Genomic DNA, 24,848 nt, shown 5'->3' with positions numbered 1-24,848 from the left:
GACTCGACATTTCTAGAACGTATGCATATGTAACTCATACTTTCCTTCACCCACTTCCAGAAATCTTGGCATCAAATGGCTCAGCAATCGAAACCTGACCTGCTGCTGCCGTATCCAGCGCAACATTAGTATTCAGCTTCTTGGTCTCTTCCGCAAGCTTCTCTGCTACATCTTGGCCCTGTGCCTGTTGAGCCTGCAGCTTGAGTACGGTGGCTGTGAGCTTGAGGACTTTGTTCTTGATTTTGCCGTTCTAGTAAGACATTAGTATGGAGAAACTCGACGGAAAAGATCTTTGGAGAGGGGGAGAGAAATAAAGAAGATATAACTGACCTGAATTTGTGTCGCCTGATCCCCACTCGCGGCCGCAACCGCCGGGTTAAACGCCTCCGTCTCGGCATCATTTGCAACTTGATTGACCTCGTTCAGAAAGGTCAAATCCGCCTGATCGATATTTTCCGGATTCTGAAGGTCAAGTCCGGAGAAGAGAGCTGCTGCTTCGGCTTTCGCATTGCCAGCCTGCCCACCAGAAATGGAGATGGCATTGTATGTTGTGTCCTTGAGTACGGGCCCAGCTTGTCGTGGTACGACTACAGGTGCGGCAAAGCTGAGCGCGCTGAGGGAGAGGATGGCGAGGGGTGTGAAGTACATGTTGAAGATATATGAACTGGCGAAAAAAGGTATCTGTATCTGGAAGTATAAAAAATATAGACAGCACAGCTGAACCTCTTAACAACAAAGAAAAGGTATATAAGAAACAAAACGATCAAGCCTCAAGCCGATTTCGTTTAACCAAGGAAAAAAAGATGCTTGAGCGATAACAAAGAAAACTTAAGAAGAAGGGATCGTTCATGCGTTTTTGTACACCCACCTTAACCCTCAAAACACCCCTTCTCTCACACGCGCAGAAAACTCATCTTCCTCAGGCTTTCCTCCTTTCAATGCCGCAACAGCCTAAGCGTGCCTGACACAAAACACCATCTCAGACACCCCCACCCCTCTTCGACTCGCGCCTCGGGAACAGGCTGGCTAGAGCCACAACCCAACACCACCAGCCACCCCAACATCCACCATTCGGAAAAATTTAACAGTAAAAAAAACGGAAGGATATGGCGCCTAGGTGAGCGTGCGCAAACGCGATACGTCGCCAATTGCTTCCTTCGCGACCGAGAAGGGCAAAGTGGCCGCTGGCTGGGGGTGGTGCTGAAACTATTCCGCCATGTCAGACCCGTCAGGTTTAGGGATGCGGTGGTAATGCGTTGTGAGTCTTGGCGCAAAAGGCTTAAGTTTATGACTTTGACAATGCTGCGAACTACATGTATCGAGAAGCAAAGAAAGGAGGATACATATTAGACATTCTTCTCATTGATGTTTTACACGGAGCGGAAAACGAAGGCATCGCCTTAGTTTCACCCGTGTCCGAGTCTATTCATTAAGCGTATACATCATACTCATACCTCCAGCATTGCCTTCATCTAAGCACCTCCATCCCGTCCAGTCAACATAGCACCCCGTTTCCTTATCCTCTCCTCAACCATCCTCTTACTGTACGCCGTTGCATTGCCACTTCCACTGCTAAACAGCGCGCTCGCCTTTGCGTAAACTGCATCCGTGTACCCAGACACCGGGGCCGACCAATCCATAGTAAAGGCGCTGACGCTGATGCCGCCACCGGCAACAACCCACGTCTCGTCGGGAAGGCTGGCGTCGCCGTTGTACTGGGCGTTGATGCCTGCGGCAAGCGGGTTGACGTTGTCCCAGGTGAAGAGACCGGTGGTTTCGTTGTAAACAGCGACATCCGTTTCCGCGTTTCCTGTAAGTCTGGTTTTGAAAACGGGGGGTGAGCTCGTGGCATTGGTGAGTTCGGGGATGTTGACGTTGACGCCGTAACCTAGTGGGAGCACTTTTTGGCCTGCAGGCGTGTTCTTGATGAATTCGTTGACGATGCCGAAGGATGCCTTGGCGGCGAGAACGGCTGGGTGAGAAGGGCCTGTTACATTGAAGTAGGGGACTGCTCTGTTGCTGGCGCTTGTGGCGATGCCGGGGATGGAGCGCGAGATGGCGGCAAAGGTTGAGCCGACGGTGCCGCTGAGGGCCATGACGAAGGGCCCGAGGTTAGTGCCGTAGTTGGGGCCCGCGACGAAGAGGTCTGCGGTTTGCTTCCAGTCTGGGTAGTAGCGGGGGAGGACGTAGTCGAGGGCTACGAAGGTGCATGCTGCGGGTGTGCCATCGTAGTACCAGATGTTGTCGTCTTTGGGATCACGACCGACTGATGGGGCGCCTGCTGGGATAATGTTGTACTGTGAGGGTACGGTAAGATTGGCGGTTTCTGCCCAGACGACCGTCGTGCCTTTTCCGGACTGTTGTTGAGCGGGTGCAACGATGAGCACTATCCCGTACCGTCAGTGGTGTCTACGAACAACGATTGAGTAAACTAACCTTCATGACCCGCATCGACCAGCATCTTGTACAACTCTCTCAGATTGCCGCTCCCGAATCCATCATCGTTTCCCATGAGAATCTTCAGCGCATCCGCCGACGCCGCAAGACCCAGCGCCGCCGTCACCGCCGTACTCAATTGGAATCGCATCTTGAACAATCCGACAAGCAACACAAGCTCAAAAGCTTCGTATGGACACAACCAAGCAACCCGCCCAAGCCTCGCCTTTATATCCCCCATTCTCCATCCCCCAACCACCCTCTCCCGCAAACCCGGCTCACTGCCTCCATCCACCTACGCCCTAAACACACTGGCGGCGATAGTCGCTGCAGGAACCACCGACGCGGCGTGCCCGATACCGCGGGAACAACGCACCTTTTGCCTTCTCACCTGCGCTCGTTGCGCGCCGTGATTCGGTGTTGATAAAAGAGCAGGTCGCAGGGATAGGGTTAATTGGGTCGGCTAGCACGGATGTGGCAGGAGCAATTGCGGTGGGGACTTGTGGCGGGACATCGGGGGTCGGCGAGAGGGGCGTATTGGGGAATGGATGACGGGCTGCGTGCATGGTGGATGGGGGTAATTCCCCGGAATTAGAGCCGCATGCTGTATCCGCGGAAAGGTGGAGGTGTGTTCGGGCGAATTGGTTGGATTGCTTGGGTTGGAGAAGGTCGCTTGGAGGACTTGGACTAAAAAGGTTGGCTGAGCTTACGTCTAGTCAAGTATCGTATCTTCTCTGTTCGATTGGTGTCAAGCCGCGCCAACGATGAACTTGTTTTGATAAAACTGCTTCGTACACTATGCTCGTAAAAATTCCCATCTTAAATAGCTAACCTGGGTATCTCCCACAATGAGTACTACTGATAGAGTACCAAATCTCACGCCTTTCATGACCTCAATTGCTTTTATCGGATCCTCGAAAATCTTCCATGTCGCGCCGTACAATGCCATCAAATCCCAGAATGAACGCCAGCCTGTGCTAATATGTGTAGTTATTGTTGCCTCCATATTCCATGCCCGCTTCGTCACCTAGATGGTCGACATGCATAAACTCGTCAATGGAAAATGGATCCGGCATTCCTGCATTCATGGTAATCTCCATTCCATCATGAGATTGCTGTGCCTGACCCATGGGCTGGCTTGGTGGTTCCAGACCCTCAATGATACGCGTACCCTTTGGCACAGAGGCCCCGAAAGCGCCAATGCGATCGGGTTGTGGAATACCACTTCCTTTGCCCTTGCCTGTCGCATCTCCGCGGGCGTTCATCCAAATGCCGTTACCTCCCTCGCCATTCTTGACAGCCTTGGTAAAAGGTTCCTGGAAGATGAGACTCGTTTCATACCAACGCCCTTTGATGTCGTCAATATCCAGCTTGTACGAGGGCTGGATAAGTTTCCACCATGCAGCCGTGCGCGTTGCGGGTACGAGCAGGCGGTTCCGCCATACCATGTCGTGGATCATGCGAGAGGGTATGTTGGGGTTCTGTTGTGGTGGTTTTGGAGGAAGATTCGGGTCTGGGGCATCCAGTGTTGCATAGCTATACACATCACCCACTGCGATCACCTTTGGATTTGGCTGATTGGGGGGTGGGTTGGCGAGAACTTGTTCGATAATGTCCGTGATGACCATGAGATCGCTTCCAGTGGCGCCTATGCGTAGACGAACGGGCTCGCCCCTCCAAATCTTCTCAGCGCCTAGGAATATGCCGTTGTACTGTCTGAACTCGTTCCCCTTGTCATCCTTCGAAGTCTTCAAGCGCTCAAAGAGTGTATATGTGGTATCAATGGCTTTGGCTGCGAGGATAGATGCATCAACAGAAGCAATTCCTTCGCCACCCTGCCCATTGATGAGTGCTCTCCAGTCAGTGTTGCCATACTCAAACTGTGGGTTTTGCTGCAGAAAGGGAAACGTGCAACTAGGCGCGGACCAAGCCAACCACGGCTTGATATGCTCATCGGTGTGTATAATCTCCTGTGGAAGGGACTCAAATGGATGTGAGAGCGGCTGAACTAGGTACGACCTGTTCATGGGGTTCTCTGCCAGAGCCCATCTTTGCACGACAAGCCCAAGACCCCAGGCAGATGTCTTGGGCCTGAAGAACCACACCACCTCTCCTGTTCGACACAGAAACTTGTTGTAAGTGAGATCCGCTTGTTGCTCTAGTGACCGTGGTTGCGGAAGGGGCGTCGATTGTAATGTCGGAGGAGCCCGAATCTGTGGCGCACTAGGAGTCGACGTCTGCACTGGGACAGGTGTGGCTGGCTTGATGATGGGGCTTGGGATTGGCGCGGTCATGGAAGTTCGATGCACAGGTATTTGTACGACGGGATTCCGGCCCACGACATTGCCGTTATTGGTGTTTGGAGCAGTCCCACTGGAGCTGTTTTCTCGCTTGAGAGGCACTGGCTGCTCTTGCTTGACCTCGACCTTGGGCTGAGGCTTCTCAACGTCGCCCGCTGGAGAACACATTTTGCATGTGCAGTTGGTCATATCGCTGTTCTCGTCTGTGCATAGCCACAGAAGATGGGGAAAGAATTCGACAGGGCTCCTGAAGCGTTTCTTAGGGCCTTTGGGATAACCATAGAGGTAAGCATCCTGGCGATCGTGACCGCCGCCAGAGTGGTTCTTCACAGTCTTGACCTGGCCGTCTGCCTTTGTCTTGATGTGCTCGTAGAGGACGTAGTTGTCGGGAAGCTCCCACAGAATGCACTGCTGCCACTTGTCTGCCAAAAGTCAGCTTTCTGCCGCCCGCTAGCCCGCGTGGCTTTCTCTTACCCTCATACTGCTTGCCGCCAATCTCGCGCAAGAGCATACCGCCCAGCTTCTTACGCCAATCCTGGTGTTTGGGATCATCCTTCTCGATCAGCCGGTAAAAATCACGCTGACCCTGGTCGTTGGGCGACATGTTGAGCTGCTCTTCGGTCGGCCCGTTGCGTATGGGCCTGCCTTTGATGTTGACGACATGCTGTCCGTCCGACTTGGAAGCGAATATGGGCCAAAACGAAGTCATGGGCTGCTGCGCCATGATGAGCGACAGTGATGCGCCGGCTGCGCAGGACTTATCGGATTCTTTGCTGGGCGTGGGGAGACATGCAAGAAGGGTTTCGCGACTGCATGGCGAGATGCGTCGGATTTACTCGGCTTTATGGACAGGCGCGCTAAGACGCGTCCGCCTCTTCCAACTTCGAAGTTGCCCCCCAGAGGCCTTGTTCAATCTCAAAGCACTCGTTGGTGTGCGAGACGCTCTTTTTGGACATGCCCTTCACCGGCAGATTCACTCCTCACCGTTCACTGCTTCAATCGAGACTCTAGATCCATTGCTCTGTAAACTTTGCTTTGCAGAGTTACTTTTTCCGACATCACTGACCCTTACACCTGGCTTATTTCAGAATCCTGTTTCAAGCTGAAATAGCAAATCACATAAGACACCGCATCTTCCGTCATGGTTAGAAAATCCATTATAACTCTGGGCTCTCCCCAGCCCATTACTCCACCCCCAAACCGACGAGGTGGCCAATTGCAAGATCTTTTGGCACAGTTTGGATCTCAGAGCTCAGTAGAGTCAGCGACCAAGAAAAGGCGACTGTCGGCACAGCAGAAGAGTGAAGAAATGAAGCCGATTCCTATTCGGGACAGTAGAAGCAAACGCAACCCGCCGCCTCAAACGGCGCAACACGACGTCACCTCGGATTCATCGGCAGTAGAGCAGTCCCCTGTGACTTCCAAAAGAACTACTCGGCAATCGGCTTCAAAGCCAGCAGACCCAGATCCAGAAGATAGCGAAGACGAACTCGCGCCATCGGCCCGCCCCCGCAAGACGAGTGCGAGAATATCGGCATACACGGAGGAGCTTAAGATGGAGAAGCGCAAGAGGGAAAAAGAGAGGACAGAGGGACTGCGACGGGGTACTCGGGACCGGAGGAGCGCCATCCTGGAGTCTGACACCATACCTATAACTACTTCATCACGACGGCGGAAGTCAGCGCCACCCCCTCGGAAACTCGACACCGCTCGCAACCGGCTTCGCGATGACATCGCCAAAGGCACCAGGGCTAGAGCGAACAGTTTTCTTGTCGCCAACAAAGAGTTCTTTCTGCCACTTCTGCCCAAGAACAACTATGTCACGAAGCTGGTAGAAGAAGGCAAAGCGCAACCTATCATCGAATACCAAGAGCTCAAGCAGCAACCCAAGGGAGTTACAGCCGTCATGAAGCCTTACCAGCTGTCTTGTCTATCGTTTCTCGTTCACCTGTACAACAACGGGTTCTCTGGTATACTCGGTGACGAGATGGGTCTTGGAAAGACGCTACAGACTCTTTCTCTCTTCCAATACCTCGAAGAGCTCGATGAGCAGAAGGGCGTCGTGTCAGAAGAACCCCGTCCATACCTGGTCGTCTGTCCGTTGAGTGTGCTCAACTCTTGGGTAACGGAAGCTGAGAAGTGGGTGCCACAGCTCGGAGTAATGCGGTTTCATGGCGCCGTGAACGAACGGACTCGTCTTAAGCGGGTTGCTGCCGGTTTAGAAGACATGAAAGGAAACGAAACCTCACGCGCACGAGATCGGAAAGCATTGCGCAAGGCCGGCCAAAAGGTCTCCAAGCTGCCTGGCCCTTCTGACTCTTTCAAGATTGTCGTGACCACCTACGATGTCTTCCAAGCCGAGCAAGCTTGGTTCAAACACTCTTTTGCCTGGCGCTATGTTGTTCTGGACGAAGGCCATAAGATCAAAAATAGCTTGGCCCAAATCTCCACCGCATTGAAGAGCATCAATGCCGAATACCGACTAATCCTGACAGGAACGCCGCTTCAGAACAACATGGTTGAGATGTGGTCACTCCTGACTTGGCTGTACCCTACTGTCTTCGACGACAGGACTGAAGCACTGTTCCGAGAGTCATTCGATCTTAGCAAAGGCAAAGCAAATAAGCAGACTATGACAGATGCCCGACGCTTGCTCGAGCTGATTATGCTGCGGAGAATGAAGGACTCTCCATCGGTCAATCTCGGTTTACCACCCAAGGAAGAGGTGCTTCTTTACGTGCCCCTTACACCAATGCAGAAGTTCTGGTACACACGTCTCTTGACTCGTATCGATGATGGCATGCTGAATGAGCTCTTTGCTGATGGCAAGGAGAAAGAGAAAGCTGCTATTGAGCATGATGTCCAGGAGAACAAGCTACTGCAACAGCTGGAGGAGATGGACAAAGTGATCAGCACTGGCAGCGTTGGAGATGAATGGGAAGAGACTGCAAAAATTGTGCAGGATGCTGTAGCGAAAGAACAGGCCGACGCGAACGCCTCAAAAGGAGCTTGGAAAAAGCTTATGAATCTCGTTATGCAGTTGCGCAAATGCTGCTCTCATCCATACCTGCTTCCAGGAGGAGCCCCAGATCCATACTACCTTGGTGATCATGTCATCCGCGCTTCCGGCAAGTTCATTTTGTTGGAGAAACTTCTCAAGCACACGGTCTTCGAGCAAGGTAAGAAGGTTCTCATCTTCTCCGGATTTGCTCGCACACTCGACTGCTGTGAGGACCTGCTATCTCTTGTCAGCAACTACGGTGAAAAATTCAAATACCTTCGGTTGGACGGAAGCACGGCTAGGGCTCGTCGAAACTTGGATATCCGCCTTTTCAACCAGAAAGATTCAGACTACAAAGTCATGCTTCTTTCTACTCGCGCGGGTGGCTTAGGTATCAACCTTACCAGCGCTCAGGATGTCATATTCTTGGACGAAGACTGGAACCCACAAATCACTCTCCAAGCCGAAGCGCGGGCTCATCGTATCGGACAGACTAAGAAAGTAACGATATACAAGCTCTGTACCCAGGGGACTGTTGAAGAGCAGATGATGGGTCGCATCCGGAAGAAGCTCTATCTCTCTGCGAAGATTACCGAATCCATGCAGAACGTACATGGCAAGCAAGCAGTCGCGAAAAGATCAGCTGGGCGTCCCTCCATTGATGAAGACATGCCACAAATGGACACATCGCAACTAATGACACTTGTACGGCGAGGTGCACAGACACTGTCTCATCCGGAGATTGACGTAAAGGAAATGGTTTCTTGGGATCTGGAAACGATGATGAAGAAGTGCCGTGACCAGTCTGCTGAGTTGGCTGACACGACACAATCCGAGGTTGACGAAGACAAGTGGCTTTCCACCATGGAGCGCGTCGAATGCGCCGTGTTCGAAGGCAAGCGTCATCAGCGCAACCTCGACAAAAGCTCCAGCGCAGATACCTCCTCTAGAAATATCCTACCCGAAACGATTACTCGGGAAGACCGCCGCACGAACAAGAACACCACAGTCATGGTAAATGGCTATGCTATCAATAAGGAGTCCATGAACTGCGGAGACTGGGAAGCTGTGCCAACTTTCGCCGGCAAAGACCCACGTCTTGCTGAGCCAGTCCGAGAAAAGCGACGCGAGTTCAACCATGAAGATCACTGCCTTGAATGCTTCGAAGACGCCGACGCTGGGCAGCTCTTCGAATGCAAGACCTGTCCCCGAGTCTACCACTTCGACTGTCTCGACGAACACTATCAGGGCAAAGTCAAGGGCCCTTTCAGTGGCTTCCATTGCCCCCAGCACAACTGCACCGACTGTGCAAAGACCACAGCTGATGCGGGCGGTCTCATCTTCAGATGCCGCTGGTGCCCTCGGGGCTATTGCGAGGACTGTCTTGACTGGGACAACACCGAGCTTATCGGTGAGAATCTACCTGAATTCGAGGTCCTAAACGAACACGCAATGTCAGGTGGTTTCTACGTCAAGTGTCCGTCTTGCGTTAAATCAGCCAAGGAGGACCCAGAGCAAAGGGCGTGGATCGAGGAAAAGGAAAAGACGTACAAGGAGGAGCATGCTGCTTGGTTGCAGGAGCGTGAAACGGTGCAGAGCGTCAAGATTCAGGATGACGACGAAGCTAGTTTGCCACCGGGGCTCACTGATACTTCGCTCTCAACTCCTGTGTTTGGTGAATCTGGAGTCACTACGCCTGATACAACGGAGACGTTGTTGCCAATCCCTACGATTACGAAGAAGAGGAGTCAAATGTTTGATGAGACTAGCGACAAGAAGAAGAAGACCAAGCGTGGCGTGTAGTGTCGGTCATTGGTCTCTTGATTACATGGCATTCATGACGTGCGAAAAGAGAGTTGCTGAAATGTAGATGCGCTGGTTCTTCAGTTGCATTTGAACTACCGATGGTCATCTTATAGGGCCAGGAGGGAGCCAGGCGGGAGTTACAACTCTGGTTTATATACCCATAGAAGTTTGATGGCTTTTCTTTTCTTTTCTTTTGCTGCGGCTGTCTCATATGACGAGTCGCGCAACATGTAAATTAGATTTACAATGATGATCTTTCGGAAAGGCATCTACCGTGCATACTTCTTTGAATCTTCGTGGTTAGCATACGAATCTCATCCGGATATCGCTCGACTCTAATGTCATTTAGCATTCACCCACAAAATTGTTGTACTACGCACCTACCTTCGCTACTTTTCATCAGACCCCTCTTTCGTCCCTGAACACCGTCAGGCACCTGCACATCATTCCTCTCGAGAAAACCCCACTAACCAAACATACTACCCCCACCGCCCCCTCTCCTCCCACCCCTCAACGCCTCCTTAATCAACCATTCCCTCAAAAATTCCTTGTTCCGCATCTCCTCGGGCCTCGTCAAGCGTGTATCAAATTGCGCTTCCTGCCGACTAAACGCCAGCAACGTCGGCATACTACTAATCTATCCCGTTTTATTAGTTTTTCATCCCCTCCCCTTTCCAGTGAGAAAAGAAAATACATACTCGATACCTAATCGGCAAATCCTCAATCAACACCGAATCCATCATCACCTCCACATACCCCAACCCGCCCTCCCCCTCCCCTACTTTCTCTTCCTCAATCAATTTTCTGAGCAGAGGCTTGATAGCTTGGCATGTCTGACACCACGATGCGGTCCAGAAGGTGATTAGGGCGCGGTTGTCGGCGGCGTTGAGGAGAGTCAGGGTGTGTAGGTCGTTGGGTGAGCGGACGGGGTCGAAGATGCGGTTTGTGGGGGCGCGTGAGGAGGGGAAGAGGGTGAAGGGGCGCGAGGCTGGAAGGGAGAGGCGGAAAGTGGAGGGGCGGAGTATCATCTTTTTTTGGCGGCGAATTGGCAAAGTGGTGGTGTTGGTGATGTTGTGGTGGTTTGGACAATTGGAATTTAGTGGTTCGCGGTGACGCGTGGGGATGGGGATGATGTCATGGATGCCAAGATTTTGGATGATAGGTCGCGTTTCCACGTGGTATGCCCGTCTACGTCCAATGCTTGTCTCGCGTGTTCCTGGCACGTGTCGTAACATCGAGAATATGATTATGCATTTGAAAGAGATGAAATTCTAAAAGAGTATCACGTGTACGAGAACGGGAATTCTGAACTACTAACATCTCTCCCCAGGCCAAGCGCCAGTTATGGACTCATGTATAAGCGTCGGTTAGACCCTAATATCCTTGGTGCTTCTTCACAAAGAGCACCATAGACAGCTTTTTCGATGACTGGTGCTGTGATGCTCATAGCCGGCATTCCAGTTGCGATCCAGATCGGAACGCCGACCAACATCCCGGCTCCTGTGATGGTACCTATACCAACTCCAAGAGCAAGACAAACACCATTGACACCCCAGCCCACCGCTGGCGCGGTTACGGCAGCTGACACTGTACTCGCAGTTGCGTGTGAACATATGCTGTTAGGAACATTATTCGCAACACCGTGCAAAAGTCCAGCCGGCGCTGCTGGAAGATTGAACTCAACATAAGGCTTGCCCTTGTGCTTCCTTCCTTTGACTTGAAATGGCTGAAGGCCGTCCGGGAAATGTAAGGGCTCCTTGATGGAGATGCGGCTCCAGGCGGGGATCGATAAGTGGAAGACGACATCTTTTCCACATTGTGCCCTGACACCTTGCATGTACTGACATAAGGTGTCCAAGTTATCTGACTTGGCACAAAACGTGGGCGGAAGAGGGTCTTCACGAATCAGTCGACGGAATGCTCCATACCAGTTTGTGTCAGGATGATACACAAAGAAACGATGCTTATCCGCCTCAGACTCATCGATGTTATCAGTTTCTTCTCTGATAAAATCGTAGACGTGCTGAGCAAAACCGTCAGGGCCTCCGCTGCCAGATACGGCAATGCTGTTGCTCTCGCCAAGATGATCATTTATTTCGGTCAAGATCCGGATTGCCTTGTTTCCCTGAGCGATTTGAATGGCTGAGGCGGTTTGTGCCAACGTCTGTAATAGTCGATCCGATCAACGAGCGATTTTCCAATCACGTGGGTTTGGTGAACTTCTCGGACCACACGGTCTGCTGAATCGGCAGCCCTTTGCATGTTCTCAGTTGCAACTCTGGCACTTGCTGCAACTGCCTCGGCACTACGACGCACTGAACCGGAAGTAGCCTTATCCAATACTGCGGGTTTTGTATCGGTGTTGTTGGCCATTATGATGTTTCTGATAATACCAGCGACCTGGGAGAAGAACACCACTACCGCATGGCCCCGAAATTGCCGAACGCTTCCACTATTTCAGGCGACTGTTGCACAAGGTTTGGTAACATCGACGCAATCCTCTTCCTGTGATCTTCGGGCAGCTTGATGAACGCATCATGGAGAAGGTCGACGTAAGCCTCGTGAAAGGGTAGGTCAGGATACCGCTCCTTCATCAAGTGTTGCAGTTCGACCCAGTCCACATACGCCGCAGCGTCCATCTTAATATTTTGAAGCTTCTTAGGTCAGTTTAGATAATCGCTAGAGATCAACACTAATGCAGGACGTAGGTAGTGGACATGAAGGAGCAACCCGAAGAGTACTGTGACACGATGCAAGACCAAGCTCAAAATGATAAGGGGGGACCCGCAATCGAGCTGGGTGGAACAGAGTTGAAATACAATTGCTGTACTGTATTGAGTGGAGAAGGCAGTGTATTCACTCCGAAAAGGAATCCCCAATATATATCTGCAGCCTGATAATCCTGTGTCACATTACCAACCTTCATCAGCCAGTCAATAAGTGGCACGTAGATATATTCCTTACACAACACTACACCCCCTCTTGAATTCATTCGTATCGCGAAGCTGATTGGAACTACTGATACGCATGATCTACCTTTGGATTCTCTTGGTTGGTGTTTTTTCTTATCGACATGCAAGTCTCAGGCTCTGACGGTGTCCCTAGACCTCTCGAGACGCGCGCCACGCTTGCCTATCATCATCTCTCAATTCTCTACTTCAGACTGGATCTGATACAATCAGTTACTAAACCTCAAAGTACCAATCGTTTATCCGGTAACAGGGGACATCTGGTAACCTAGGGGGGAATATCAACGTCCGTCCATGTGACGCGAGTCACTCTCCCTCGCGAGCCACATACAAGGCAATGAAGGTTGAAAGCATCATCAGCTTGCAGCGCGTGTATAATTTCATCATTCAATACAAGAATATTATTACTTGACCATCTTTTAAATATATGTTTGCTATATAGCGTATTAGATTACATATCCGCCATTTCGTTGGCCTGTCTCTCCTATCTCATCTCTCTCGTCTCATCCTGACCACCAATCAATTTCAACTCCATCTCAAATACAAGAATACTATAGTTTGGTATCTTCTACATCTCTGGAATGTTTGTCGCCCGAAAGATACGCAGACGTTGTCCCCTTGTCGCCGGTCTGCGACAAGAGACTATCTGGTGACGGTTCAGAGAACCCTCACTGCATCGCTAACAAGTCCATCTCGCAATCGCTGATAAGTACAGAACCTTAGTATCCCAGGCGCCGAATCGGCCTATTATATTGATAGGCCGCGCTCGGGAGTTTAGAGCAGGCCGACCTGATAAGACGACTTTCATACTCTTCTATGATACTTCTACCTACCCACTAGTGCGAATATCGCCTGCACACTTACTATCGCGATCTGGCAAGGTTGCACAAGTAAATCAGAGACCAACTGCGTAAACAAAAGCGTATATATAATAGCCAGCCCCTACCAATTCGTCGTGGTTCCTGAGTATCCACACACAGAAAACCCTTGAGAGTATTAACATAGGGGCTACACCCTAACAAGTCATTTAAAGATGCTTTTTAGGCGATGTAATTTGAGATGTGGCTCGCGTCATAGGGATGGACGTTAGAAAAGATGTACTTACTCATTATATGACGCTTACTACAGCAAAAAGACAAACCAGCTAGCTACCTCCCAATAATCCTACACATCCAGCGGAGTCAAATGACCAAGCAGCCGCCGCTTCTTCCCAGCCTGACCTCCTGCACCCTGCTCACCCTCACCCTCACCCTCACCATACTGATCCAAGAACCGCATGTCCCTCTTCCACTTCCTCTTGATCCCCCTACGCTTCTCCAGAAACTCCCCTTCGGCATCATCAACACGCCTCTGCAACCCAAACAAACTACTCAAACTATCGCTATCATCTCCGCTGCTCTCTTCAGTATGCTCCCAGCTACCCTCTCCGCCCTTCTCTCCGCTCTTCTTCGCACCAATCTGCACAAAGTTATTCGAATGATCATACGGCACCTGCGCCAGACTATGCTTCTCCAGAACGGTATCTAGAACTGCATATTGCTCCCTGATCCTATCCCCCAGCGCACCCTCATCGCGTTGCACAACGGTACGTCCGAACCGGTGGTTCTTGGGTACAGCATCGAAAGTGCGCTCGACGGTAAGCTTGTGCCAGAAGAACCACGCGACAAGCGTTCGCCAGTCTAAGATACCGGCCAGAGCAGCTTGAGTAAGCGTGTAGGCCTGTTTGTAAATCTCAGTGGTGAACTTGGCTTCGGGGTTAAAGTGAAGTCCCATAGCGATGATCCAGGCGTTAATCAAAACGTGGTGACCGCACTGGAACCCACCAGCCATCTGTTGAGGAAGGTTTTCATGAACGAAGGCTCCAACATCGAATTGCACAGCATTGAATTCGTTGCGGTGCGTCGACCACTTTAGCGCCGCAGCAGCGTTTTCCACGCGCACAGAGAAGAAGTCCCGAACGTCGTTGAAGACGCGGAGGCAGCTGTCGAAAATGTGGGTTTCAAAACGCGTCTCGGCTGGGTTTTCTGAGTCGTGGTTGATTGCTTCTTGGACGACTACGAGGAATGCGTGACCGCCTGCACGGCCAGTGGGAGCTGTGTACTTCTTGCCGTTTGTCCTAGCCCAGACTTCCAGTTGCTCCAGTAGTCCGTTTTTGGTGGCGACTAGTGGGATAAGCCAGGTCCTTCGCGGGCGCGAGAAGGGGGTGCCTTCGATCCCGTTCAGTGCCATTTGGAGGGTGGTACTGGTTGTCAAGGCAAAACCACCAGCAAATGGGTGCTCCGATCCTGACGCTGCGTGCAGGCCTGACTGCAGGTTGTCGATGGCCTCTATCACAGATGCCATGGCAAGGTTCAGATCAGAGTCGTCCATGAGACGTTGCCAGTCATTCGGCCTCACGGTACCCTTGTTGTTCAGCATTTGCTGGAGCTTGGCGGTCTTTCGGATTTGGTCGTAAAAATCAAGGGTTTCTTCAATCCACTCACGGGGCTCCCTTTGGATGTTTGAGTCCATGCCTTCGTAGTGCGAGTTGATCTCATCTCGGATTACTTGTAGAATGGCTTCCTGCCTGGCTGCAATAGACTGTGAGTTTGCCGGTGGTAGTCTCTTCAGGCAGTGTTCTACTCGGGTCTTCGCCAGATTTCTAAAGGCTAACTCAATTTCCCTCTCCCTATTGTTGATGTCAAGGAGACCGAAACGCTGCAGTCGTGGTATATGTTCATATTTCATTGTGACATCAACCCATTCGTCGGAAGGGAACGCTTTCTTCCCGTTATGCGGTCTTCCAGTCATTTTTGGAATGCGGTTCGCATTTTGCATGCGTTTCAACGCTTCAGTCTGATATTTTTGCCTAGCCCAGTGCAACTTTTCCGTAGCCAGGAGGGTTGCCAGCTCATCATCAAATCTTGGCTCAATCCGTGTTGCATGAGTCTTAGCAAAGCGCCTATTCTCCGGTACAACACCATCTCGAACAATGTCGTGGCACTGTAGAAAAGCAGAGATGAGTTTCCAATCCGCATGTCCGAGACGCACAAGATGCACCATGTCCTGCAGCTCTTGGAAGAACGAATCGGTCCATCGCAGTCGAACATCTTGATTGAGCTCCAATCCCATGGCCAGACCCCATGCATTCAGGATCGTAAAGTATCCGCATTCGTTCGCGCTCGGCTGGCGAGCGGTCTCTACCCATGTCGCGGACTTTGGCTTCACCTTCTCAAAGGCATTTTTATCCGCGAAGACCCCCTTCCACCAAGAAGAACCACGCAGAACCTGCCAGCCAATGTTGAACAGTTTCTCACGATCTTCTGCATCGTAATGATAGAATAGAGAGTCCAAGAAAGAAACCGTCGGTAGACCTTGTTCGTCAAATTGGGCAAGGAGAAGAACAATATGGCTCTTAAAAGTGATTGGAGCAAGTAGTGGACGACCAGGACGAAGAGCGTCGAGCATATAGTTTTCAATATCGGCCCCGTCCCAAGCCTGGCATAACTGCACGAATTGACTTTGGACGATGCTGAATCCTTCTTCGATACTCTGTATGTTGTTGATGGCCATGGTGACGGCGCTCATAGCGAGAGCACTTTCCGTATCATCTACCCAAACTCCCTTCTCTGTCGTTATTATACCCTCGCTTCGAAATTCTTTCAGCTCCTTCCGTATCTGCTCATTTGCTAACAGCTTACTCAGAGTGTCTCTCAGGGATTCGCACGGGCTGGAAGGTTTACTCAATGGGGCATATCGCCTTCGAATCTCATCGCGAGACAGAGTGCTGTCGAAAAGCCCGTTGCGCTGCAACTCGGGAATCCTTGTGTTTCGATCCTCCGTATCAAGACGATCCCAACGGAATGAATCGTCGTGATTTTGAGTTGATTCTGTAAGAAACAACTCACACACATTGACACCCTCTCCAACGGTCTCCCCCTTTTTTGTTCGCATGAACGCCTCATATGCTCCTTGCTCACTCTCCGGTATCGTCCTAGCGAATCTTCTTCCCAGCCCCGGAGCCTCCGTCGAAGCTACATACTCATGACAGCGCAGCAAAGCCCAGATAAGCAGCCAGTTCGCCTCGCCCCGCAGCGCAGCTTGAATAACGTTGCGTGCATCGCGGATGAATTCTGGGCTTGGAACAAAACCCTCACTGTTCAAAGGCAAATCCAGCAAGATACTCCATGCGTTAAGCACAACATGATATCCGTCATGATGCTCGCGCGCCTGTTGCGGTGCAAAGACCCACTTAAGAGGCCCTGCGGTGGGTTTCTGGGAACCGAGGCGAGTATATATCTCGGCTCTGGCGGCTTTGCTTGTTAACCAAGGTGCGGAGTCGATAACGGTGTCATAATATCTGTTGGGTCCGGGATTTTGTGTCAGGATACACAGATTGTGGGTTTCGGTTGCCTCTAGCATGTATAACGAGATCAAGTCTTCGTTTTTGGTGATGGATGATTCGACCTCAGTTGTGGAGGATTCGGTGGTGAAGCCTGCGCCTGGGGCGTGGCGTTGATTAACGGCTCGGATGACGGATGCTATGCTCTCTCGGATCTCGTTCTTGGTTAACTGGGGTACCCCTGTTGCAAGTGCTTCCGGCAGATCGTTCTGAGTGATCTGGGTACCATTGGCTAGCTTGTTCAGCTCTTCATGAAGATATTCGCAGGGGTTGAACTCAGCTGGTACGGGAATGGTATCCAATTGAGGAGGCTGAACAGGTGAATCTTCCAGCGACAAAAACGTCTCGGAAGACTCTTCAGACATTTCTGTATCCTCAGAAAGGTGTTGGTTCGGCTGATTCGTCATATATTGCAGTGACCATCCTCCTTCACGCACAAGGGGTATCAGCTCATTCAATTCTTCATTGGAGAGCGACTCTGACGAGGGTGTTTCGCTGTGAAGAATGCCATCTTCGAGTTGCACGGGAATCTGCTTCGTCTCTATCTTCTTTGCTGGGAAAGTCTCGTCGGTTTTTGTCTGATCAGCAATCAGAATGTCGAAATGGCGCTTACGCAGATCAAAACGGCGATCCTTAGCTGGTAGGTCAGCATCTTCATCATCATTGGCTTCTGTCGTAACAGCTGGCTTCACGAATCCAGTGCAACGAAAGAACGACAAAAGCAGTTTCCAAGTCAAGGCATTCTCCAAAGCGAGATGGAATATCCCCTCTGCTTGAATAAAGAAAGCTTCGTAACTGTGGCGATCTGGAGTAAATGCTGGGTTAAGCTCTAAGCCCATGACTAAGGCCCACGCATTCAAAACTGTGTATGTGGAAGAAGCCTCTTGGGTAGTGGCCTGCGCACAAGGTACCCACTCGGTATCCATGACTAGATGCTCCGTCGTTTGCTTGCTCGATTCAGACGCCAGAATCCAGCGTTTCAAATTTTGATTGATCTTATCTCGATGACTCCTTGAACTACGCCAGAGCAGCGGATAGAGGACTCTGACTCTGATTCTTTGGTCTGGCTGTCGGATCTGCGCTACGACTAGGAGATGGCGACCAGACTGCTGGGTGAGGGCAGTAATTAGCGTTCTTCCCGCTCGGAAGACGGTACTGTTGTGGATGAAACTGAATCCAGCATTTTCTGGCTGTCGGTGGTTGACGGAAGCGATGACCCTGGGGATGAGGGAAGCTACTTTATCTTCCAAATGTTGGTTGAGGCGTGTTTTAAAATAGCTGGACGGATTCTCGATTGGCCGGCCGTCGTCTGTGAATGCGTCGGAATATTCGTCTTCTTCTTCCTCGACTTCATCAACTTCCCCGACTTTCTCAAACTCATGCTGTATTTGTTCATTTGCGAGATTTTGGAAAAGTTCAGACATGGATTCTGTGGTCTCTGCATCATTCCCAATTTCTTGTGATGTATCCTCAGGTGACCCAATTGGAAGCCACCTGATTACCACATTCTCCCTGGCAACATCTCCGTTTCTGTCGCGACGCTCCATCTCATCTGGGGCAGCTTTCCTAGTAGTCGCCTTATACTTCAAGCTACCTTCATGTCGGAAAAAGAACAACGGCTGTGAAAGCAGCTCAATGACGGCAAAGTCTTCAAGAGGACCAATGAAGAAGGGTGCAGGCGAGGAACCACCCTGATTGACGTATGTGATGCCATTGACGGTGATTGATGTCTCTAGGGCGACTTCGATAAAATGGCCTAGCCTCTGGTTCTCCGCTCCTGATGGTGCCCGTCGGATGAAATCGACGTGAGCAGTTTGATCATTGACGGTTCTAGTCTAGGTTAGCCGAGGAATACAAAACTTAAAATCGCCCTACGTACACTTGCAGACGTCGTTCTGTGTCCAAGACAAATATTTCTTGATTTTCCGCTCTGGATAGGACCACGGCAGCATTCTCGTCCCCCTCTTCAAATTGCCCTGTAAGTGCAGCAATATCATGAAGTCCGTCTGGCTCCTTGGCACTTAATTTCTTGATCTCATTGTAAAAGCTACGCAATGCTGCACTGGATTGATTAGCATCTCCTGCAAACATGTCCTTGCCATCTTTCTGATAGATCGGCGTGCGTATTTGAGCCTCGGGCAAGCCTGCTTGCGTTGGTCGTAGCTCGTCCGGGTCTCTCTCATACAAAGGCCGAGCGTAATCGTTCAAGTATTTTCGGTCAAAATCATTTTTCCGCTTCGCCTTGGGTATCGCCCAGTCTACCTGGATATATGCACGGCTGGCATCTTCAGGACCCTTCTGCAGGTCGGGACCCTTGGATACTGGGCCTTTCTTGTTTCTGTTTCCTTGGCGTTTGGGTGGCATGCTGGATCAGTGGATACTCCGAAATTTCTTGAATTCTAAAACATCAGAGGCAGAGTGCCATAAGATGTCTTCAAATGAATAGTCATCGTGAGTGGCTCTTACAAAGGCCTTTGTTTGACATGTACACTTGTTTTTTGTTCTTTCAAAACTTCGCCTTTGTTAGCGCATAACAACACTGAGTGCCGCATTTATAGAGTTGCCGGGTGCCGATCGATTCCAAGGACAAAGAAACAACGTAGAAACTAGAAGCGTTACCGGGGTCCGTTATACAATGTATTGTGTGCATTGACCTTGGATGCACCAAACATGGGCACAATCCTTTGATACAAAAATGTTACACGATTGGATGAAACAACAATTACTGAAAGCTGAAAAGAGAATTCAGGTGGGAAAACAAGTAGCTACAACCACCCAAACAAGTATTGTCGAAATGCCTGTGATGCAGACGGAGTATGTTCCAGTTATTCTTTTGTCGCAAGGGTAGAGGTGCGTAGGGTGGCCAGAATGATATGACAGCAGCAAGAGACTGCGTAAACAAAGAGACAAGGTGCTTGAATAGCTGAAATCATTCATTGTGCTTACTGGAATTGAGCACAGTCTATAGAGATATCGTAATCTAATAAAAAGGTCGGTAAAAAAAAATGACGCTGTTGACAAGGTATTCGATCCGTTGTGTATGGAGGAGATGTTTTGGTCTCCAAGGCGACATGGGTATTGAGGCACACTATATGGACGTCTTCAGTTAAGAGCAGCACCGGTCTGCAACCCTTCCTGTTGAACGCATCGTGTGTGTCTATGGCGAGGCGAAGCTGGATATGCAGTGAAATGTATCAACATACACCTGAGCCATGGCTTGAGCATGGCTAGCTTCGCGACTTCTTGTTGAGGTTCATCCTCCGCGAGTCTTCTCTATGTAGAGGTCGATTCGCTAGTAGTGACGTGGAGCCGATGTGTTTGAGCGGTCTGACTTGTCCAGTCACATGGGGGTGGGATGGTGGGAGTAGCCATGCATCATGTTAAGGAGTGCCGCATTGTTCATTTGGCCGTACTGATCAGGATAACGGTACCCCATACCGGTGTCCAGCTCTGTTCCAGGGTCCGATCGCGCTGTGCTCACAATGTTGGCGGCTTCGACACATGTAGAACGGTTGTAGTAATTGAATGGTTCTGCCGGATAGCCAAAATCTCCCGAATGAGTCCAAGAGCTGTTGTATGGGCGGTTGTAGGGATAGTCGTAGGCAACGTCCTCTATCTTGATCTCAGTGCCAGGTGGGGTTGATGGTGCGGCATAGAACGTGGTGGAATAGGAAGAAGGAGGCGGGGTGCTCATAGCCGATACTATCGAGCCAGGGCTAGGTGAATCATCGTAACCGAAATCCGTGGATCGTGGAGGTAGGGAAGTGATGGTTTGGATTGGCGGTGTGTGTCGAGGGATTAAAATGGGCTTTGTGTGGGAAGCTACGTAGGCGGTTGTCGAGGCGTTTGGGTCTGGCTTGGTCTTTCCTTCGAGCATTGCACTCAGTCTCGATGCCGCCGGGAGTTGCTTGCTGTGCTGGTCTGGTGTGTTTTCCAAGGCGGCTGACACTTCTTGCTCGGACATTCCTTGGTCGCGGAGGATAGCCTTGAGCTTGCGGTTCTCCTCAAGCACTGTCCTTGCAGCGCTCTGAATCTCTGATGAAGCCTCAATGCCGATCTGCTCATAGGTGCGCAGCTTTGTCTCGAGTTCTTGCAGATATTCCTTACGACGAGCGCGTGAGCGTCCTGTAACGAACAAGTGTTAGTGGAGATTCTGTGGGCATCTGACAGACCGAGCACTGTGTGCAATCTGATCAGACACGTGACTTCCCGTGAAGGAGGATAGACAAGCGAGCAGCGACATGGAACAAAGTGGCAAGATGGACTCTCAGGACAGCAAGTCTGTAGGAAACCATGAACGACTCACGTTGGTTGTCCCGAATACGAGCAAGGTGTTGCGCTTTCTGCTGCCATTGGTCAGTGACGGTCTATAGAGGGGGCAGCGAGAGAGTGCGTACTGATATCCTCGAGTCACTCATGTTTCGATTGGAGATGATGGAACCGACGTCGTCGTAGTAGCGTAGAGATGGAGTAGAGGTGGAGGCCTGATAGGTAGAGTTGTTTGCATGAGCATTCCGGGTAATATGTGGTCAGACTTGATGGCATGCAGTCTTAAAGTAGAATGCAGAAGTACATGCCGGCGGCCAGTATGCAAAGCAAGGAGCAGGCATGACCCCGGCAGCGTCTGGGAATGCATGTGGGAACAGACCTCGCCGTCCAGCCATGTCTGCAAGCGTGGGGAGCCCAAGCGGGGGCCAGGGGGAGTAGTTTCGTTACATTACGAAGGCACAGGCGATGAGTATCGTCTTGATCACCAGGCGTAGGCCCAAAGCGGAATAGCACACTGCGGCTGCCTTAGCGCCCCCTTTGCAGTCCGCCCTGACTCGGATCGGAGACGGAGCCCTTTTCAGCTTCGCCTTCGGAAATTGGGCAAATTGAGTTTTGCTGGTACCCTCGCGACACCACGTCGCAGCATCACCACCACCACCCGAAACCCGCTCACAAACCATTGCAACCACCGTTGTTCGTTTCTTCCTCGCTCTCGCGCTTCTCTTACCGGTGCGTTCCGAGGATTGGGCAGCTATTGCGGCACGGGAACAGGGCACCCTTCGACCCCCGTCATGGCTATTGGTCACCGAATAACAGCGCCCTACTCCGCCGCGCACTTCGACCCCACGCGATTTGTGACGTCCTGGGCCCTGCCTCCCAGCCTTCTGTTTGGCTACCGCGTACTCCTGGCCCTGTATGCATTTACGACCTTGTTTACCATCTTTGGCTGGAACGCTACGCACGGCAGATCTGAGGAATCCCGGTCTTCCTTTTCCTTTTTCACCGTCTTGACGTATTGGGGTCTTGCTTTCTATTATGCCTTCTCTGCAGTGCACACGGCTAGCTATTGGCTCACGGGCACGTCGTTCCTGGCGCGTTGGCCCAAGCCGCTGCAGGTCGCCCACAGCATGTTCTACTCCACCATTGTCGTCTATCCATGGATCGTAACCAGTAAGTTAAGCTCATCTTAGCGTTGCATCTATTCAAGCAACTGACGACGTCAACCAGTTGTTTTCTGGGCTCTCCTTGCGGCTGATTTTCCCACCACGTTCTCCATCTGGTCCAATACGTCACAGCACGCTCTCAATTCGCTCTACGCATTTTGCGAAATCCTCTTCCCCAGTACCACGAGATTGCCCTGGCTGGACCTGGTGCCCGTTGTTCTCCTCTTGGCTTGTTACCTTGGCTTGGCCTACCTTACCCACGCCACTCAAGGCTTTTACGTATACCCCTTTCTTAACCTCCAGAAGAATTCCTCGGGTGTTGTTGCTGGCTACATCATGGGCATTCTTGTGGCGGCTATTGTCATCTTCATCATTGTGCGGTACCTTATCGCCCTACGCCTCTGGGTCACTGAGACAAAGCTTGGAATGAGAGGCAAGGTCTCCCCACGCGCCACAGCTAGAGCGGCAGATGGAGACATCCCACTATACGACACTGTTGCAAAATAAGTTGTTTCCGCGGATTCCCATTACGCCACTCTCAGCTTTGCATTCACAAGCTCTTGTTTCTTCACTGCCCCTAATACGCCATCTACGATAAATCACGAAACTCTTTACTGACTCTGTTTTCCAGCTGAGTTTCATAGTCACTCGGATTTCTATCAACAAAAACCATTAATTCCAAGTCAATACACTGATTTCATTGCCAAGCAATCGAACACCTCTGTAATCACAAGTTCTACGTACTTACATGCATGGGTCCCTGTCCAGTGGTATTCATTACGTCCAGATCCTGCTTCAGCCCCTCGTGCCGTGCTACCATCCCACGTCCTATTTCCTCAGCAAAACACCTCAACTGTTTGTTTTTTTCTATCAATGGCACCTGAATGAGCACAGCTCCATTCGGACTCGGGTAGGTCCGGGAACATGTGCTCGTTCCAAGTGGGGGCTATTGGTTGCGATAGACCGTCATGAAAGTCATGAAAGGGTTCTACCCCACCAAATCGACCCCGGGGGTGGATCACACGGGCAGCCGCCTATCAATGTCAAGGTGGATGCAGCCGCAATGACTGTTGAGCATTGACACAGTGGATGCTTCTCATCCAACAAATTGGCATGCGTAAGCCCTGGATACCCAATCGATTACACACGTGAGTGAGTGGCGCTCAATTGCCAAGGACATCAACTCCCACCCAGCTAGGTGGGTCCGTCAACCAAGTAAGGCTAAAATGAACGAGAATATGCCTTTGCGCCAGTATTAACGCTGCCCACTCTATAGTAGTAGAAGGGGGCTTGAAGAAGAGCAAGACGAGCTTCTAATTCGCTCTCGGGTGCTCCTATGCACATACATACGTAGCTACACTATGACAGCTGACAAGTATAGTACAGAATTCACGCGACAGTTGCGCCGATTCGTTGACTAGGGGCGCGCAGAATGCATCTTGGCTCCAGTGACGGTGTCTGTTGAGACTTAACAACACCATCTCTCTGGATCGCACGACCAGGGGCAACGTCAGCCACGTTACAGCTACCTGAAGCAAATCACAAGGCTGAAGACACTCACTGCTTTGTTCCAGGTACACGGGATTATTTCAAACTGCCGTCGCACGCGATGGCTCCTTGCACGCTATACAGCGACTACTGAGGAGGTGCTACATACATCTGCCAAACTACAACAGCCACTGTCAGCCTTAGTTTAGCGCATCGCAAGTGGCTAACTTCTGGCTTATCTTCGCGTGGCTAGCAGCCCTGAGGACAGGAGTCATGAGGGGCTGATTCGCATACCCTTGCTGATTCTGGTGTAGCAGTGCACCACCATCCCGCGCACGTTACAATGTCAGTCTTCAATTGGGTCCCGAGTTTCTGACAGGGGCCCATTTAGCCCATCGGCATTATCAGCCCACACTTCCTTTTTTACGTTGGTACCAAGTTAGCGGTCCTGACGAGCTTGGTTTAGTCCGGCGATCATCAACGACGCCTTCGAATGGCGAGGCCATGGTCATGTGCCCTCCTTACCACAGAGACGGTGTTGTAGAAGCGTCATACAGTACCCCAGAGATTTCTCACGTAAACTGCCCAGGTAAATGCCTGATTGCTAACATGTGTGTCAGCAATGGATAACAGCCGTGCGCGTGATGCTCGCTACGTTATCCAGAAAAGTGTTTGTTTTCCGGCAGGCGGAAGTGCTCGGGATGAGGTTCTAACCGTAGAAGTCCTTCCAGCAGCGCGCACAAGCCAATTTTTCTCGAAGCGATCCTCCAAGTACCCAACGCAATGGAGACGGACAACAACCTAGCCTTCTCGAAACGTTGGAACCCTTGCTGATCATATACAAAGTTTGGACATGACTCCACCACTTACGCTACACGATCCTGCATATCAACGTGTAACTTGGACGGCAAAGCACCCTCCACACCACAAGGACAGCCGCGATCGTCGGTGGCTGCACCGGTGTCAAGTCGCATTCTGAGTAGGCTCAGCATGGCACATGCCGAAACCATAAGGGCAAGTGCCGGAGCGTACCAG

The 24,848-nt window shown here is 51.1% G+C and overlaps 9 protein-coding genes across 9 annotated transcripts; 2 read left to right on the top strand and 7 right to left on the bottom strand.

Annotated features, from left to right (window-relative positions):
- Positions 1–46: 46 nt before the first annotated feature.
- Positions 47–648, bottom strand: COCVIDRAFT_97630 (hypothetical protein; the record flags this gene model as incomplete). Its single annotated transcript, XM_014701820.1, has 2 exons — positions 47–250; positions 331–648. 2 exons carry the CDS (start codon positions 646–648, stop codon positions 47–49), a joined length of 522 nt encoding a protein of 173 aa, XP_014557306.1.
- Positions 649–1,472: 824 nt separating this feature from the next.
- On the bottom strand, positions 1,473–2,587 carry COCVIDRAFT_97536 (hypothetical protein; the record flags this gene model as incomplete). The annotated part of the gene is made up of 2 exons (XM_014701819.1): positions 1,473–2,386; positions 2,437–2,587. The coding sequence occupies 2 exons, from the start codon at positions 2,585–2,587 to the stop codon at positions 1,473–1,475; spliced, it is 1,065 nt and encodes a 354-aa protein (XP_014557305.1).
- Positions 2,588–3,413: 826 nt separating this feature from the next.
- On the bottom strand, positions 3,414–5,460 carry COCVIDRAFT_37197 (hypothetical protein; the record flags this gene model as incomplete). Its single annotated transcript, XM_014701818.1, has 2 exons — positions 3,414–5,158; positions 5,211–5,460. The coding sequence occupies 2 exons, from the start codon at positions 5,458–5,460 to the stop codon at positions 3,414–3,416; spliced, it is 1,995 nt and encodes a 664-aa protein (XP_014557304.1).
- Positions 5,461–5,877: 417 nt separating this feature from the next.
- Positions 5,878–9,540, top strand: COCVIDRAFT_97490 (hypothetical protein; the record flags this gene model as incomplete). Its single annotated transcript, XM_014701817.1, has 1 exon — positions 5,878–9,540. One exon carries the CDS (start codon positions 5,878–5,880, stop codon positions 9,538–9,540), a length of 3,663 nt encoding a protein of 1,220 aa, XP_014557303.1.
- A 490-nt stretch (positions 9,541–10,030) lies between these two features.
- Positions 10,031–10,526, bottom strand: COCVIDRAFT_59702 (hypothetical protein; the record flags this gene model as incomplete). Its single annotated transcript, XM_014701816.1, has 2 exons — positions 10,031–10,180; positions 10,242–10,526. Coding segments are annotated over 2 exons (435 nt in total), but the record flags the coding sequence as incomplete, so codon positions are not given.
- A 359-nt stretch (positions 10,527–10,885) lies between these two features.
- On the bottom strand, positions 10,886–11,916 carry COCVIDRAFT_26055 (hypothetical protein; the record flags this gene model as incomplete). The annotated part of the gene is made up of 2 exons (XM_014701777.1): positions 10,886–11,707; positions 11,773–11,916. 2 exons carry the CDS (start codon positions 11,914–11,916, stop codon positions 10,886–10,888), a joined length of 966 nt encoding a protein of 321 aa, XP_014557263.1.
- Positions 11,917–13,676: 1,760 nt separating this feature from the next.
- On the bottom strand, positions 13,677–19,257 carry COCVIDRAFT_97548 (hypothetical protein; the record flags this gene model as incomplete). The annotated part of the gene is made up of 3 exons (XM_014701815.1): positions 13,677–13,922; positions 13,977–18,723; positions 18,773–19,257. 3 exons carry the CDS (start codon positions 19,255–19,257, stop codon positions 13,677–13,679), a joined length of 5,478 nt encoding a protein of 1,825 aa, XP_014557301.1.
- Positions 19,258–20,233: 976 nt separating this feature from the next.
- On the bottom strand, positions 20,234–21,311 carry COCVIDRAFT_26053 (hypothetical protein; the record flags this gene model as incomplete). Its single annotated transcript, XM_014701776.1, has 3 exons — positions 20,234–21,018; positions 21,200–21,239; positions 21,291–21,311. The coding sequence occupies 3 exons, from the start codon at positions 21,309–21,311 to the stop codon at positions 20,234–20,236; spliced, it is 846 nt and encodes a 281-aa protein (XP_014557262.1).
- Positions 21,312–21,953: 642 nt separating this feature from the next.
- COCVIDRAFT_97572 (hypothetical protein) lies at positions 21,954–22,832 on the top strand (the record flags this gene model as incomplete). The annotated part of the gene is made up of 2 exons (XM_014701814.1): positions 21,954–22,332; positions 22,390–22,832. The coding sequence occupies 2 exons, from the start codon at positions 21,954–21,956 to the stop codon at positions 22,830–22,832; spliced, it is 822 nt and encodes a 273-aa protein (XP_014557300.1).
- Positions 22,833–24,848: the final 2,016 nt, after the last annotated feature.

Source organism: Bipolaris victoriae (assembly GCF_000527765.1).
Source record: "Bipolaris victoriae FI3 unplaced genomic scaffold scaffold_36, whole genome shotgun sequence".
NCBI classification, from domain to species: Eukaryota; Fungi; Ascomycota; class Dothideomycetes; order Pleosporales; family Pleosporaceae; genus Bipolaris; species Bipolaris victoriae.
Note: the sequence above shows the minus strand (reverse complement) of the source record. Positions and strands in the feature narration are given on the sequence as shown.